Below are 18,431 nucleotides of genomic sequence, written 5' to 3' on the forward strand. Positions count from 1 at the left end.
AAGTATTGGCCCTGAGTTTTTCTTTGCAACCCTCCTCCAATAGGTATGACACTTCTTTCTTCTAGAATCCTCCTCTCATTGGTCAATAGTGCAACAATTCAAACCTATTCTTTCCTATTCCAAAATTCAACTTCCAAGTCTGATTACATCCCACCATTAACTCGAGTACTTTATTATGTGTTCCATAGAATTAATAATCTTTAACATTTGATGAAAAACCTTAACAATAAACCTTGATTCACACTATTATATTTAATAGTATAGATGGTAAGGTTATCATGTAACAAGTAAGTGTATGCTTGGAAGTAATTTTAAAATAACTAAAAGTGCTTTTGGTGAAAGTGTTTTTAAGTTTCAAAAGTTTGGAAGAATCACCAATTATGTACCTCTTGTAAGAAATACTTCCAAGTTCTTTTTCAGATTCACTTGCACTTTAACTAAAGATTGATTCCATAAACATTTTTATTAAAAGCGCCGTCAATCATTATCAAAATTCTTTCAAACACACCATTGACAATGAATATGTTACTATGATGTTTTGTTTAGTAGATTTGTAATGTGTTATTCGCCATTTTTTTTTAACATTTGTGAAAAGAGTTTTCTCATATTAAATTCTGATTTTGCCACTGTTTATTGGTATAGGCACTCCAATACCCATTTTGTCACATCTGTAATTCAAGATTTCTATGGCGTCTATTTGGTCAGGTAATCCGGTTGGCTTACAGAAGATTCCAACTCTGCTACATTTTTGCCCAGTCCAATTTGAATCATCACCCAATTACTTTTTATTTTTTATTTTTTTAATAATTGTTGGTCTGACTACTAAAATCAAGATAAAATCCTGTGCCGTAACGTCTCGCACAGTCACATGCAAACGTAAAAAAAAATATAAAATATTTAATATTTAATTAATCAGCTTAAAATCAACTAGGGGCACACAAATAGCGTGGCCACTCCAAAACTCCCCAAGTCAAAATCGTCATGTTTGACTGGTCAACCCAAAATGCCCAAAAAGCATGGCCACGCTTCTTATGCCATTTTGTTTTTCCAGCACAAAATGTCAAAACTACCCTTTTCTCCCACTCCTGAACGGCCGCAAGACAGACAACAAATTATTTTGAGATCGGTTTGATACTCCGAGCTGATGAGTCTGTTAAACTATTACCACGGACATGTTAAAATATCTCATAGCCTCTTCAAACCTAAAAGAGGTGGATGACCATTGCTCGCCACCAATTGTCTCATTTTTTATATTAAAATTTTTTTTGGGTTTATACGATCGAATTTTACTTTATTTTATACATGGAAAAAAAGGGACAAGAAATAAATACCAAATTAATATAACTATGTATTTTATTTTATTTTTACTAAAGTCGAAAATACTACTAAAACTGAACTAAAGAATGCCACTCAATTATAAGTGAAGAAAAATATTATTAGGCTGTAAGACTAGTGATACGTTTACGTATCCGTAATCGGAATCAATTTACGGAATTGGATTCCGATTACGGGATACACCTTTATTTACGTAATCTTAAGGAATCAAAATACACATGGAGTCCACACGCATTAAGGAATCCAACTCCTAATTTTGGAGGAATTGGACTCCCTACATAAGGGAGGTATTTCAATTCCTTGACACTTGAGGAATCCGGAATGAATTTCTTCTACCAATTATGTCCTCACTTGTTTCTAATTATCCCAACATTGCCCTTCATTTGACACTCATTATGCCATCTTTTAATAAATAAATAAAACCTATTTATATATTTTTATATAGATGAATTTTATTATATAAATTTAATGAATAATTTCATTTAATTAATTAGAATGAAAATAATTTATTTATGTAAAAGCAGTATAGTAATCAACCTAGTTTTCATTCCGATTGAAATGATTTAGTAAACAATTTATATGGACTTAACATCATTCCTACTCCGATTTCATACAACTTTAGTAAACAACTTTAACAGGAAACTGATTCTGATTCCACCTTATTTCAATTCCTCCTCAATCCAATTTCTCCTCAATTCAATTCCTCTCAATTTGATTACGAATTAGTAAATACGCTATAAATAACTTTGTTTACTAAAAATAAATAAGTTGTAATAGTTTGGCAAATAATGGTTGGCTGGCGCGCCTCGGCGGTCAATAAACGCCATAAAAAATTCCGCGATTTGACCAGTCTACCCTTGGGAGATAATTTGTGTAAAGTGGCAGGGCAGGGGTATACACGGAGTTCAAATAAAGCAATATTTTAGTCGCTCTCACTAATTTATCGGTTGGCTTCTAGAAGGTCTACTCTGAACAGGCATATCATTGGAATCGAGCCACGTGTGCATAAACTTCCAGTTTTTTGCAGGAGTAGTTGTAGTTTGTTTGTATATAACGAGAAGGAGAGAGTAGGTCCCTCTTACCAACTGAATGCATAGCGTGTCGGCACCTAGGCTGACCATTTCATCCATTAAATTAACCTTGCTTCTCTTCTTAATTGCCACACTGCCCTTTCTCTATAAAACACCCCTTATCACCTTAAGGATATTAACTTATAGATGCGGACGTCCAAATAACGTGGTTATCTGATCGCGCCTTATTTTTCTTGTATTTCGATCTCACACGCTCCTTATTCTGCACTTCTTTTTGAAGCCTTATACAAGCGCTCCACACAAATCTCCCCATCTTAAAATATACATCATGCATATAGTATACTTGCGTTTATCTTAATGATTAAAAACATTTACATCAAATGCCAAAATATTCTTATTAAACTCGTTTTACAAAAAATCACTCTTGTCCTCTACTAACAAAAGATACAACCATACGTCCTATTTCGTTGCATGTTCATAGTACATGCCGAAAATCTAGGCCAGTCTACTAGCTTAATTGCAAAGTGTAGAAGTATGCCGACCCTGTACATCAAGTGTCATAAATATAAATGATTAAATACTTGAAAAAAATAATTCAACCACTTGTATTATGACACTTGGTATATTGGGTCATGTTCTCGGCACACTAAAAAATTTCCCCTGATTAAGAAGATGAAGGTACGATGGAAATAGTTAATAAAGCTAATGGAAATTTTTCTTTCATTTTGTTTGGTATGTGTTAGCTGTATATGCTAATGATTAATTTGTTTGTGTATATTAATATTACAAGAAAATTAAGATATATACTCCTCGTATTAAATTTCACATGCAGGCATGAATAATGCCACATTTTTGTGGTGGGTAGTTCTATAAAATGTGATATTTTCAAAGAGATATTTTTGTCTTTCTTTTTCTATTAAGATTTGTCTTTTTGGTCTTTAAGTCTTCACGTATATATATATTTTTTATTATTTTAAGAGAAGATGCAATTCCTATATGTTCAAATCACCTAAAAAAGGATGGCAAATTATACACTTTGTATTTGAAGAAAATCCATAATGCATATCTCTTGATTATACGCTTATTGGTTCGGGTGCTAGTCGAACTGGAGACTCGCTGATTTTTAGTTGTATCACAAAAACTAAAAAGTTACTAAGAACAAGTATAAAATGCACATTAATTAGGAAAAAACTAGCTTAGAGTATTTTATCGTGCACCAGAGATCAGTTAGGAGTAATTCTCAATTCCTCCATGATATTCTTATAAGAAGAAAAACCAATTAGTTATGTCAACGTAGTCTACATAAGCCACTATGGTTAGCTCGATGATAAGAGTGTATTGAATGATGAGTAAGAGTATGGCGGGTATGGAATTCCGAATTCTCCAATGATGAGTAAGAGTGTATTTATCCATCATTCATCTCATATTTTGAAAAGTATTAAAAAATGCAATCATTGTTATCTTAATCATTATACAAACAGAATTAAACGAAAACAAAAGCAAAACATTCTTCCAATGATTAAGTAATTACCTTTATACAATTGTTCAATTATTTTCAATATTGCTCGTATAAAAAGGAGTGAATATAAGAAATAACAGAAAGTTGTGATTGACACTTCAGAAAGGTCATCATGCACATTCTTGTGCAAAATTTCTCTACTGTTTTATAAAGCAAAAGTACACAATAACAATTTTGAAGTGTGAATAATACTTTTACAAACTAAATAATATATAGTGCATGCTTTTTGAATATTAGTTAATTTTCTCAAAAACTAAATAAAATGGACGCCACTAATACGGGTATTCATTTGTACTTGTAAGTTCAAGATTTTAGTTTAATAATTTTTTATGAAGTGTGAAAAACAAAATCATTACAAAAAATAATAAAAATAAAATAAAATGGGACATGGATTGTAATTATGACAAGTGGTTAGGGGCATTGTGTGAGATGAAAAAACAATTTGAGATTAATTTAGTTTAGAAATAGGGTTAGGAGTAAGGAGGGAAGTCTCTGTGAAAGAGGCTGGACCCTTTCTCTGTCTCTCTCTGTTCCACCAATCCACCAATCCACCAATCCACCACATGGTGGTTTCCACACGCTAAATTCCCCTTCTCATCTTCTTCTTCAATTCCAAACCCCCATTACCCTCTCTCCCCATTTCCTTAAATCACATCTCTCGTTTCAAATTCTGTTCATCTTCCAAAAAAATTCTCAATATTCAATTGGGTTACAGAGCAATTCGGATCTCGAAACCCATCTCTTGATTTTCCCCTAAAACCTCAGATTTCGAGTATTCAATTCGAATTCTGATACGATTGTGGCTCCCAAACCGATTTTCACAGATGGGTAATTGCTGTGCGACCCCCCAGACGGGTTCTCCGTTGAAGGACAAGAAGAACAGGAAGAATCCATTTTCGACAAACTACGTCGCCGGCCACGGAAATGGTGGTTCCAAGCTCTATGTGCTGAAAGACCCTACTGGCGCTGAAATCGAGCAGAGATACGAACTGGGTCGGGAGCTCGGCCGTGGAGAGTTCGGAATTACCTACCTTTGCACCGATAAGGACTCCGGCGAGAAGTTCGCCTGTAAGTCGATTTCGAAGAGCAAGCTGAGGACAGCTGTGGATATAGAGGATGTAACGAGAGAAGTTGAGATCATGAAGCATTTGCCTAAGCACCCCAATATAGTGAGCTTGAAAGACACCTATGAAGATGACCATGCTGTCCACATTGTTATGGAGCTCTGTGAGGGCGGTGAGCTCTTCGATCGAATCGTGTCCAGAGGCCACTACACAGAGCGTGCTGCTGCCGCCGTCACAAAGACGATTGTCGAAGTTGTTCAGGTAAGGATTTTGGTGGATTTTAGTGATCATGTTGGATTGGTGATTGATTGGATTGTAGTGAATTGCAATTGTCGAATTGTGGTGAATTGATTATTTTGCCGTTTATGTATAGAATAGATTTTTGTTCCCAAGATTATTCTTTGAGGAATCAACCTTTTGATAGGTTTACATGCACAAGCATAATGTTAATGTGTTAAATTCTCTTGCAGATGTGTCACAAGCACGGTGTGATTCACCGGGATCTCAAACCCGAGAACTTCTTGTTTGAAAACAAGAAAGAAACAGCACCTTTAAAGGCAATTGATTTTGGGTTGTCCGTATTCTTTAAACCTGGTAAAGTCTTCTCCAAACTATGCCATTTGATTTTCTTGTTCTGATTAGTTTACTAAAACATTTTTTTTCATGTATTTCCAGGTGAAGTATTTAACGAAATTGTTGGAAGTCCCTATTACATGGCTCCTGAGGTGCTTAAACGCAACTATGGTCCTGAAATTGACGTGTGGAGTGCTGGAGTTATACTCTATATCTTACTTTGTGGTGTTCCACCATTTTGGGCAGGTTTGTGTTCGTTTGTATATGTGCGTTGCTTGCTAAGCCAAATGCCTGTTCATTTAAATATTTCACTATAGTATAGATACAACTTGCATTGTACAGTAGTTAAATTCTTATAGGGAAGGTACATTATATGATATATAGTGTATGCATACACACACACACATACTAACTAGGCGTAAATGCAGTATAGCTTGACTAAAGTATGTAGGTGCTGTTTTCATCTTTCTTAATTAATGCTGTTCTCCAAATTAACACTCTTACACACTCTAGATAATATGAAGGCAGTATCTATCTATATTTTCACTGAAGAAATTAAGTGGGGAGAACTGTTTTAAAGTTCACATTCACCAGTTATACCTTATATTTTTGCTTGCACTGTGCGTCCATGGACCATGGTTGGTCAAAATATTTCCAAACACATTGTATTTTATCGACTTTGGTAACAAATAACAAGTTGGCGTTGCTTCTATTAAAATATGTGCTTGTGTGCTGTAGATTCTTAGGTTGGAAATTTATCTACTAACAAAAAGTGATGTGCTGCTACCATATTTACTCACCATATACGTGCATGCATGAATTGAGACCAGTTGAAATGAATTTGCCACTTTCTAATTTCTCTTCACTTCTATCGAATTTTGATTACTTCCTGGCTTTCCTAGTGCTTAGCATCTTGTACAATTTCTGACTTGAATCTATTATCTTGAGTGCAGAAACTGAACAAGGAGTTGCAGAAGCAATTATACGGTCTGTTGTAAATTTTAAGAAGGACCCTTGGCCTCTGGTTTCTGATAATGCGAAAGACCTTGTGAAGAAGATGCTTAATCCTGATCCAAAGCGGAGGCTTACAGCTCAGGAAGTTCTAGGTAATGTTCAGTTCTGTCGATGGTTATCATTATAGTTTAATATTAAAGAGACTTTTGTTGCTTGAAGAATTTGGAAGTGCAAAACATAATATTATGAACGTACATCTTATTCTTGGTTCTTTGAGTGCAGATCATCCTTGGTTACAAAATGCAAAGAAAGCTCCAAATGTTTCTTTAGGTGAAACTGTTCGGTCAAGGCTCAAGCAATTCTCTGTTATGAACAAGCTCAAGAAAAGCGCTCTCAAGGTATTCTTTTCTAAGATTTGTGTTTGATTATTTTTTTCATAACCCTTCATCTGCTTTGTGTGTTCTATACTTCTATTATACGTTTGGGATGCATGTGTCCTCAGTTGCTAATGTTTTCTTTTGGAATTTTAAATTAACAGGTTATAGCTGAGCATTTGTCGATGGAGGAAGTTGGTGGTATACAGGAGGGATTTAAGCTCATGGATATTAACAACAAGGGTAAGATTAACATTGACGAGCTAAGAGTTGGGTTGCATAAACTTGGCCATCAAATTCCTGATGGGGATCTTCATATTCTGATGGAAGCTGTAAGTATTATCTTGTATTAGTTTATGGTTTTATATGTTAGAGGATTAATTAGTTATGGCCTTTGGGCTAAAAACAATCCATATGCATGTTTAACTATCCAAGTGATTTCTTTTGACATAGATTTTATCATCTATATGCATGTTCGACTCAAAGAATCTGAAACCTTCTGGCTTGAATGACTTCGTTGTGTATTGCGTTACTGTTTAAAGATCCATATAATGCTGCACATACTAATAAGAAGGGTTTCATTTCTGTTAAACAGGGTGATGTAGATAATGATGGATATCTAGACTATGGAGAATTTGTAGCCATCTCTGTTCACCTAAGAAGGATGGGCAATGATGAGGAGCATCTTCGCAAAGCATTTGAATTCTTCGACAAAAACCGGAATGGGTATATTGAAATTGAAGAGCTGCGAGATGCCATGAGTAATGAAGTTGATGATAACATTGAAGATGTTATCAATGCCATTATTAATGACGTAGATACGGACAAGGTCAGTCAGATTGCATGTTAAATTGTTAATGAGAGTCTTGTTGCAAATCTGCTTGTGAACCAAAACCGTTAATTTATTGTTCTAGTATTTGCTTAGAATTCACACTGAATCCCTTTCCATGGTTGCAGGATGGACGAATAAGTTATGAGGAGTTTGCCGCAATGATGAAGGCCGGGACAGATTGGAGGAAAGCATCAAGGCAGTATTCGCGAGATCGGTTCAATAGTCTCAGTTTGAAATTGTTTAGGGATGGATCATTGGAAGGTAAAACGGAGAGTACATAACGTTGGAGGATTGACTTGAGGTACTTGTGTGGAAGAGGCATATGAAGGAAAGAATCTTTCATTGTTTTGTTGTGTTACGTAATTCTTTTTTCGTTTTTTCGTCCTTTTTAGACCGTTTTGTGATTGTTAGGATACGGGCCAAGGGTGTTCATGTCTCGGTGAATGGGGATGTATGTAACGTATTTGCTGTACGGGTTGGATGGGGAAGGAGTAGGTTGGAAAACAAGTTCATTGTGATTGTAAATATGTTACAAATGGCGTATATATTTTCATCAAAGTCATTGGTAAAAGTTATTGAGATTCATATGTATTCGAATTAATTATTTGGAAAGCAAACGATTTGAAATTACTGATCAAATGAACCACAGATTAGGGGCATTACCATATACCAAATTTTCAATTTCGGTACGCTAATTTTGGCATGTTTATCAATTTCGGTACGCTGATTTTGGCATGTTTATCGCGTGTGAACGCCACGAGGCGAAGATATTGTCAGGTCTAGGAGCAACCAACTGTCAGGTCTACGAGGGTAATAACGGGTGACCCGATTAGTTATTGTATTGACTCGAAATCTGTTATTTTTTGTCGTTTTCGTGTTTTGATAACGAGTCGTGTAAGAAATTGTCAGGTCTAAGAGCAACCAATTGCTTTCACCACTAAGTAACTAATAAGCTTAATTAATCATCCATAATATCATGTACCACTAGTTTTCAGATACATAACAGAGCATAAAATATAACATGTTGGCAGGGGGAGCGTTGGGGAAAGCGAAAGGTGCAGTGGCACAGGATCCCAAATTTGAAGGGACCCCTAAACTTTTTGTCATCTAATATCATGTAATAATGCTCTATATTTAAAAAATTGCTTTTGTTAGCACTGTAAAACTGCATTGCGCACTCCTTAACTAGAATTAGTCCCTAAATTGCACCGAATTTAAAATTCGTCCCTTAACTAAAATTTTCCAATTAATTTACGTTCTTTTTGTGTACGCTGTTAGCCTTCTCGTCCAAAAGACCACGTGCCCAGCACTAGTATTTTGTGTTGAATTAAACAGAGGAAACTGCATACAAGATTGAATTGTACCAACATCCACAATTGTCAGTCAAAAACGAAGAAGGGAGAAGTTGGACCAATTCTACCACCAGTAAAAATCAAGCATATCTTACTTGTATGGTTTGGTTGTGGGTTGGTGCGTTTGGTGTGTTAGAGTATTTTCAAAGGAAATGTCAAAATTCTAGGCAGCATGCCACTGTGCCTATTTGACATTAAAACTCTCTCCAACCGAAGTATTATTTGCTGACTAGATTTGAAGGTTTTATGTTTTGGAGTCAAATTTGACATCAATGTCAAATTCAACTTTAATTCATTTTAATTCAAAAGAGACACATCATGCTCAACAGTCCAAGTCATCAGTATAGTCAGCAGTACAGTCAGCTGTTACTTAGTGTAGAAGTTTTGTTTGTTGTAGCTGCATTATAACTAATCATAGCTTAAGGTTAATTAGTTACATTAGTTGATAACTAATCTTTATTAACTAACTTGTATAAATACCCCAATGTAAATCATTTTAATCAATGAGAAATATATTTCTAATATGGTATCATCCATTTCTGCTTCATCGCCTTTCTTTGATCCTCTTCTCCTTCGCTTCCTGCGATATCTGTAATTTCTGCGATCTCTGTGATATCTATGATCTTTGCAATCTCTGCAATTTTTGCTGCTCAACTGCTTTTCTTCGATCTTTTTCTCCTTTGCTTCTTGCAATCTATGCGATCTCAGCGATCTTTGTGATCTTTGTAATTGATCTCTGCGATTTGCAATTTTTCTGCTCTCTATGATTTCTCCACTCTGAGATCTTCTTCTCTCTGTGATCTGCAGTTACGATGACTTCGTTGAACTCTTCTCCGGGAAATCTTGAAGTTCTTGCCCCAAATTCATCTCAGATGAACCCTAATTTCACAGCGGTTCCTTTTTCTTCCTCAATTTCTTCAATTTCAATTCAGAATATAAGTTGTATGGTTCCTACAAAGCTTAAACGAGATAATTACCTTGTTTGAAAGGCTTTTTTTGCTCCAATTTTTCGAAGATATAAACTCACAGGAATTGTTGATGGCTTTGAGGTTTGTCCCTCGCCATTTCTTCTTGATGAATTTGGCAGAAACACTGGAATTTCAAATCCGGACTTTGACTTATGGTATGAAAAGGATCAAAATATCCTCATTTGGCTGAACTCTACATATTCGGAAGATATTATTCCTTTCACAGTTGGTGTCACATCATCTCGTGAACTATGGGTTAATCTTGAGCAACGCTTCAAAGACGTCTCAGCTGCTCACATTAATCAACTTCGATCTCGTCTTCACTTTGCTTAGAAAGGAGATCTAGCAATTTTAGAATACATTCAACACATCAAGAACATCTTTGATGCACTCATGGCCGCCGGAGCTTCAGTTTCTGAAAGTGATTTGATTGTAGTCACCCTTAATGGTCTATCTAATGACTATGAGTCATTCATTGACTCGATTATGCTCCACATCTCGTCCACCTCCTTGGATGAACTACATGGCCTGTTGATTAACAAAGAGTTGTTTATGAATCGCAAAAAGAAGATTGTTGCCTCTTCTGCCTCTAAACCCTTTCAAGCTTATGCAGCTCAATATCCCCAGTCTCAACCTCATCTTCTTCCCACACCATAAGGCTATACTGCACATAACTCTCGTAGTAATACTTACCGTGGCAAAGGTAATTACAGGGGTAATAACTATCGTGCAAACAACTCTCGTGGTAGCAATCGAGGCCATTACAGAGGCAATTCAAATTAATTCAATCGCAATTCTAGAGGCTTCAATCGCAACTCTAGGGGAAATTCATCTGGTAGCAACTCTGGTCACAAAATGCCATGTCAAATATGTCACTCTACTGATCATGAAGCTCTTGATTGTTTTAAATGGATGAATCATGCCCTTGCTGGCAAAGTACCTCCTGCGAAACTGGCAGCTATGTGTGCTCACACCAACTTCAAATCTTTTGCTCCTACTTGGCTTATGGATTCGGGAGCCACCTCACATATTACTAATGATATCTCAGCCATCCAATCTCCAGTGCCATACAACGGTCAAGACAAAGTCTATATAGGTGATGGTCAAGGTATGCAAATCCATCACACTGGTACTACCATTCCTAATACCCCTGTTGCAAATTTTCGTTTGAATAATGTTCTCCATGTCCCTGCAATGAAGCATAATCTTCTTTCTACTTATCAATTTCTCAAAGATAATCATTGCAAATTAACCCTTGATTCTGATGGATTTACAATCAAGGATCGTACTTCGGGGATGATGCTTTTTCGGGGGTCGGTTAACCATGGCTTCTATCTGTTTCAAGGCACACCAATTGCATCCATTTCCCCTTCTGCACTTGTTAGTACTAAAGCCTCATTGCAGGTTTGATACAATCGGCTTGGTCATCCATCCTCTGCCATCTTCAAAAATATCCTATATAATAGTTCTCTTGTATACAGTGGTAAAAAGTTCACTTCTTTCTTTTGTTCAGATTGTGCAATTGGCAAGAATCACAAACTGCCATTTACTCCTAGTGGTAGTTTAGTGTCTATTGCTTTAGAACTCGTTCACTGTGATGTTTGGTGACCTGCCCTACATCTTCTGTTAGTGGTTATCGATACTATGTTTTGTTTGTTGATGAATTCACAAAGTACATTTGGCTATTTTCATTAAAGCTCAAATATGAAGTGTATTCCATCTTTGTACATTTCAAAGCTTATATAGAAAATCTGATTGGGAATAAAATCAAACTTCTTAGAACTGACTCAGGGGGTGAATTCACTAGCTCTATGTTCAAATCTTTTCTGCTGCAACATGGTATTATGCATCAATTTTCTTGTCCTCACACACCAGAACAAAATGGTTGTGTAGAGAGGAAATACAGGCATCTCACAAAAACTGCTTGAACTCTTCTTACTGCATCAAAAGTTCCACATAAATTCTGGGTTGAGGCATTCTTTACTGCATTGTATTTGATTAACAAGCTTCCCATTTCTGGTCTTGCCACATCTCCTTGGCAGTTGTTATTTCACAAGTCTCCAGATTACTCAAAACTCAAGGTTTTTGGATGTAGCTACTACCCTTGGCTTAAACCCTATACCCATTCTAAGGTTGATGGCAAAAGTATTCATTGTGTTTTTCTGGGATATAGCCTGCATCACAAAGGTTATAGATGCCTTGATCCTCTCACATCCAGAGTGTACATTTCAAGGCTTGTTTTATTCAATAAAGCCTACTTTCCTTTTCATGATCTCAAATCAACTACAGTGCAACCCTCACAGCAACACATCACTCATCTACCAACATTTACACTTCATTTTTCTTTACCTAGCCTTTCACCAACCTCACTTTCACAACAAGCTTGTTCCAATTCACTTACTCCAACTTTACCCACCTCCTCCCCTCTTATTCCTACAACTACTTCATCACCCTTACCCTCAATTTCTCCGAGTTCAACTTCCTCTCCATCCTTACCACAACCATCCATTACCACAAACACTCATTCCATGATCACAAGATCCAAAGGTGGGATCTATAAACCAAAAGCCTTAGCAGCTACTAAACATCCACTGGATGCTTTAAATTTTGTCCCTACCACGTATATTCAAGCCTCTAAACATGATCATTGGAAGAAAGCCATGACTGAGGAATTTCAAGCACTTCAAACTACATGAACTTGGTCTATTGTCCCCTCTTCTCCAAGTCAAAATCTGGTGGGATGTAAATGGGTTTTCCATATTAAAAGGAAACCAGATGGTACTATGGACAGGTACAAAGCCCGCTTAGTTGCAAAAGGGTTTCATCAACAAGAAGGAATTGATTTCAAGGAAACTTTTAGTCCAGTTGCCAAACCTGTTCCTATCAGGATTCTTTTGACTTTAGTAATGCAGTTTGATTAGTTCTTAAACCAATTGCATATCAGTAAGGCTTTCTTGCATGGAACACTCTAGGAGGAGGTATTCGTGCAACAACCTCTGGGGTTTGTTGATCCATCTAAAGCTTCTTATGTGTGCAAGCTCTATAAATCTCTCTATGGCCTAAAGCAAGCCCCTAGGGCATGGTATGACAAACTATTTCAAACTTTGCTTTCTCTAGGCTTTCATAATTCTCAATTCGATTGTTCTTTATTTGTTACTTTTGAGCCTGCACTTGTTATTGTACTAATATATGTTGATGACATACTAGTCACTGGACCTAATGCTCAAATCTGCAAAGCTTTCATTAATCAGCTCAGTCAACTATTTCCAGTCAAAGATCTAGGCCATTTACACTATTTTCTGGGTTTGGAAGTTCACCGAAGCTCAGATGGCATCTTTTTGTCTCAACAAAAATATGCAATTGATCTTCTCCTCAAAACACAAATGGATGGCAGCAAACCTTGTGCTACTTCTCTTGGTACCCAAAAATTAGATCACAGTGGAACACTCATTTCTAATCCCCATGAATACAGATCTATTGTTGGGGCATTACAATATTTGACTTGGACTAGGCCTGATTTATCTTTTGCTGTGAATCAACTCTGTCAGTTCTTATATTGTCCTAGAGACACATTTTCAAGCTATTAAAAGATTTTGCGATTTCTCAAAGGCACGATTGATGAAGGCCTTTGGTTCAAGAAGAGTTCTTTACAACTCACTGCCTTCTCGGATGCTGATTGGGCATGATGTGTATTTGACAGACGTTCTACCAGTGGCTATTGTGTTTATATTGGTAGTAATCTCATTAGATGGAGTGCCAAAAAGCAACACATTGTTGCTCGTTCCTCCACAGAAGCAAAGTATCGATCTTTGGCACACACATCTGCATAGGTTACTTGGATAAGCAAAATCTTCAAGGACATAGCCTTTCCTCTATCTAAGATTCCAGTGCTTTGGTGTGACAATGTATCTGCCATCTCTCTAGCATCTAATCATGTTTTCCATGCTAGAATCAAACACGTTGAAATTGACTATCATTATATTCGGGGAACTAGTCTTAGCTTCTCTACTTCAAGTTCGATTTGTACCTAGTCAAAACCAAATTGCAGATATTCATACTATATCTCTGTCGAAAGCTCGATTTTAGCTTCTCAAATCCAAGCTTTCACTTGGTACTCCTCCGTTCAGCTTGAGGGGGTGTAAAGAGACACATCATGGTCAACAATTCAAGTGATCAGTACAGTCAACATTTACTTAGTGTAGAAGTTTTGTTTGTTGTAACTGCATTATAACTAATCATAGCTTAAGGTTGATTAGTTACATTAGTTGATAACTAATCTTTATTGACTGACTTGTATAAATACCCCAATGTAAATCATTTTAACCAATGAGAAATATATTTCTAATATATCTTACTCGTATAGTTTGGTTGTGGGTTGGTGCGTTTGGTGTGTTAGAGTATCTTCAAATGAGATGTCAAAATTCTAGGCGGCATGCCACTGTGCCTATTTGACATCAAAACTCTCTCTAACTGAAGTGTTATTTGCTGACTGGATTTGAAGGTTTTATGTTTTGGAGTCAAATTTGACATCAATGTCAAATTTAACTTTAATTCATTTTAATAGTGGGTCCCTTATTCCATTAACATTTCAACCAATAAAAGTTTTGTTTTAAATTGTTTTTAATAATTACAAGTATTTAAAACTCTATTTAAATAATAAAATAACATTTGACAGTTCGGTTGGAGAAGTACAAAATGTAACATAAGACCTTAGATTACTACATCAGCCATCAATTGTAATTTGACTCTTGTAATTTAACATTTCCTTTGAAAATGGTCTTAGCCGATATACCCCTCGAGTGTGTGGCACGAGGTCTTTTTCGACGGGAAGGCAGACGGTGTCCACCAAATAAAAAAACTCTGCACATTTTGTTAAACTAAGGAATGTAAATTAACGAAAATTTAGCTCAAAGACAAATTTAAACTCATGTTCAAGTTCTCGAACCAATTCTGAATTTTACTATTTTTCTCAATGATCTCAATCAAGTTCCTCTTTGGACCTACTTCTCTCCAGTTCTTCTCAATTTCATCTGAATTTCAAAGCCCGAGATTTTCTTTCCTGGGCTCTACAAATAAAATTCAAATCAGATTTTCAATGACTCTAAAAAACCTTCAAATTCAATGAGTAGATTCAAATTCCACCAGAGATGATGTTTTTTCTGCAGAAAACTAGAAGCGGAAAACCAAAATTGAACTCTCAGACTTGGCCAAGAAATTGTCTATATTTAGTGGATGTCGCTGATACATTGTTAATAATTGATAAATATTGTTAATACCACCTTGATATTTAGCACCAATATGTCAATATAACATTAATATGATGTCGATATTAGACATCAATGTTGTGGTTCACGTCGTCGGAGTTACTTAATACATTAAAACGGGTCACTTTTGACTCGCCCATACCGTACATCGACTGTTTGACCCCACCTACAAACATTCTACAAAAGTCCCGCGCATAGCCACAGACGTAACAACACTCCACCCTATCGAAAGCGAAACGACACGATTGATAGTTCCAGTGCTGTTGGTATCCAATAGATAGTTCTGAATTGCACTTTTAGTTAACAACACACCAACAAGGAAGAAATTCAACCAAAGTAACATGTTGGAGTTTGAACCACGCCTTCCACTGTGTGTCTGTGACCAAGAACAAAATTACTGGATGCAGGTCAGTCCATAGTGAAATTGCATATTTTCTGCATCCTCTATCATCACTTGGACAAAATATGCAAGTTGGCATACATAATTGCATATCTTCTTCCTAATAAAGGTTACTTATTAGTTTAAATTCTACCTGGAAACTGCGGTAAGTAAGAAATGATGAACAATCAGATTGCAGAAGATCATATAGATCATCAATCCAATTCCAATGCCAATGCTATCGCCAATGCCAAAGGAGGGACCGGATTATTGAGTCAGTCAGTCAGTCGACTACAGCAAGAGTTTGATATTCTTTGTCGGCAATGGCTGCTTCCATGACATGGTGAGGGCGAAAATCCCCACCATTGTCCAAGAAGGATTTGACCAAATTTTTGGAGTAGCCACGCAACACCGTCACCCCTCTATGAGTAAAATCAAAGGATGGAGAACGATACCCCCACCATAAATCCCAAAACACAAAGTGTGGCACCGCATCATCCCCATACCCCTTCTCCTCGAACATGCTCCGTACGGCCTCATACAGAATCTCGTAACCCTTCCAATCATAGCCTGCGCAGTCGGTGAACAGAAACAGCTTCTTGATCATCTGCTCTGGCTTCAAATTCTCCTTGACAGCCACTTCCAAGATCGCATCAAACACCATTTGTATATCAATACATATGCTGCTTATGCCCATTCTCCTCTCCATTCTCGTCAGAAAGGAGAACTTGGACTTAACATTGTCGAGGCCTTGAATGGAATGCAGCTGGGGCAAAAAATGAATGGGCGGAATAAACTTACAGCGGGAATCAGGCAGACTGAAATTCATCACTTTCCGGTTCCATGGCTCTTCACTCAGCTCATACACCAAAAGTCCCAAACTCAAACTCCTTGACTGGCACCCGCCGTTGTCACATACAGCCCAGCAGTTTTCGAATTTGCTGCCCTCCTTGACCTTTTGCACCATTGCCTTCCATTGAAGCACTGCCGCTTCCCCAACATTGCCATCTTCCAGATAGCGTAGGATGTCATATGGAAGTAAAGCGTCGGGCTTTATAATTGTTGTTGCTGCCTTCACCTCCTCCAAGTACTTCTTCACCTCGCAGCGCTCCCACCTGCCAAACCGACTTTGACGACAAGAGTAGTTTTTCAAGGGCGCCAAAACCTCCTTCCTCAGGCGCTCCCACTCCCGCGATACATCTGATTCTGGGGTGAGAAGCCTCCTCGCAGTGCTTTCTTCCAGCGAAATGGAGCGCCCCTTATGTGCGTCCCAGGGGTTCCCTGTAAGCAAACAATATGTTGCCCCAGAAACGTGAAGATCATGATAAGCATGAGCATCAAGAGAACCGCGTTTAGCACTGTAGTCGGTATCATCGTCAACATCGTCATCATAATCACACGGCTTGAGCTCGAGCTTGTTCTGCTTCAATTTTTCAAGATCTGACTTCAACCGCTCCGCAAAAGCATCCATACCCCGGTCGTGCAACAGCCTGTAAGTCGGGTCGTGGGCATACCGATCAGCATGAGAATTCGGATTCTCGCGTTGGAGTAACTCCTCCAGTGTGTGATCCAGCTGATCCTGAGGAGGAACGAGGAGGCCGTACAGAACGTCGAGCAGGGTGAACAAAGGACCGAAGGAGTCGGCAAGAGAGCCGAAGTTGTGCATCAGAGTGTTGGGGTGGTTGTGGTGGAGCCAAACAGCTGCGAATTCAAAAGCTTCACAGTAACATTTCGATCCGCCGATACGGCAGGAAGAGAGGTTGAAGATGAGCTTGAGAGTGGTGAGAGGATCGTGGGACCAGGCCAAGGGGAGCTGTTGCCGCAGATAGTTAAACATGTTGGTGTGATACTCCTTCTCCGTCTCCTGCTGCTTCTCGCGGTAATCGCTGGGTCGTTGTGTGACGTTGAAAAACAGATCGAGGCAGGGGTCGCCGTACGCCTTAAAAACCTTGTTATTCTTGTTATTTTTAACCTTGTTATGCTTGTTATTTTTCTTCCCCCGAATCTCCATATCCACGTCGACAACAGCAGCAGCCGAAACCGAATAGGAAGCAGCCATTGCTCTTCTTCCTCTTCTTTTCATCATCGGGATTATTGGGAGGACCGAATGTCGGACTTGACGAGCCATTGAAATAGTTGTCGGAATTGTTGTTGGCCTTGTGGGTGCCTTGAGGACAAGGAGGTTTCGGGCTGCTCTTGTCGGAACAGCAGCCGTCGTCAAACACCATTGCGGCGGCGGCGGAGGCAGGAACACTGGCTGTTTATTGATCTGAATCATCATGTTTCTCAAACCCTAACCCTAATTCAAATTCAACCCAAGGTGGCTGGTAAGTGGTTGGAGTTTGGAAGATGAGAGAGACTGTTTCCTTGCGGGAGGAGAAGAAAACGACTTGAGGACCCTAGGACTCTGTCTCTGTCTCTGAAGAAGGAGTAGGTGCTTGCTTGGAGTTCCTTTTCAAGTACTTATACTGGGCCACCCTCTAGAGGCTAGCAATCACGGTGGTCCAACGATTTGGTCAATCGGTAGGATTTATTTAATGAATGAATACGTACAATATCGGTTTTAGATTCTGCAAGGATCCCGCTAGATACATAGAATTAGACCTCATTTGGCAGTTCGAATTGTATTGATTATATCTGTCGGATATAATAAATAGTCATTGAATAATACTGACTAAATTAGTCGGACGTTTGCTGTAGTATCCAATTAATAATCGTATTATTTATATTATATTTGGTATTATACCGTATAGAAGGAATCAAACTTAAAATAAAATTAAACTTAA

The 18,431-nt window shown here is 37.7% G+C and overlaps 2 protein-coding genes across 2 annotated transcripts; one reads left to right on the forward strand and one right to left on the reverse strand.

Moving 5' to 3' along the window:
* Nucleotides 1-4,313: 4,313 nt before the first annotated feature.
* Nucleotides 4,314-8,312, forward strand: LOC103449720 (calcium-dependent protein kinase 32-like). Its single transcript, XM_008389048.4, has 8 exons — nt 4,314-5,210; nt 5,420-5,543; nt 5,625-5,768; nt 6,476-6,628; nt 6,759-6,874; nt 7,015-7,182; nt 7,446-7,679; nt 7,808-8,312. Exons 1-8 carry the CDS (start codon nt 4,710-4,712, stop codon nt 7,961-7,963), a joined length of 1,596 nt encoding a protein of 531 aa, XP_008387270.2. The 5' UTR covers nt 4,314-4,709; the 3' UTR covers nt 7,964-8,312.
* Nucleotides 8,313-15,928: 7,616 nt separating this feature from the next.
* LOC103449719 (uncharacterized) lies at nt 15,929-17,926 on the reverse strand. The gene has a single exon (XM_008389047.3). The coding sequence runs from the start codon at nt 17,924-17,926 to the stop codon at nt 15,929-15,931; it is 1,998 nt and encodes a 665-aa protein (XP_008387269.3).
* Nucleotides 17,927-18,431: the final 505 nt, after the last annotated feature.

This window comes from Malus domestica, chromosome 12 (genome assembly GCF_042453785.1).
Source record: "Malus domestica chromosome 12, GDT2T_hap1".
Lineage (NCBI taxonomy): Eukaryota > Viridiplantae > Streptophyta > Magnoliopsida > Rosales > Rosaceae > Malus > Malus domestica.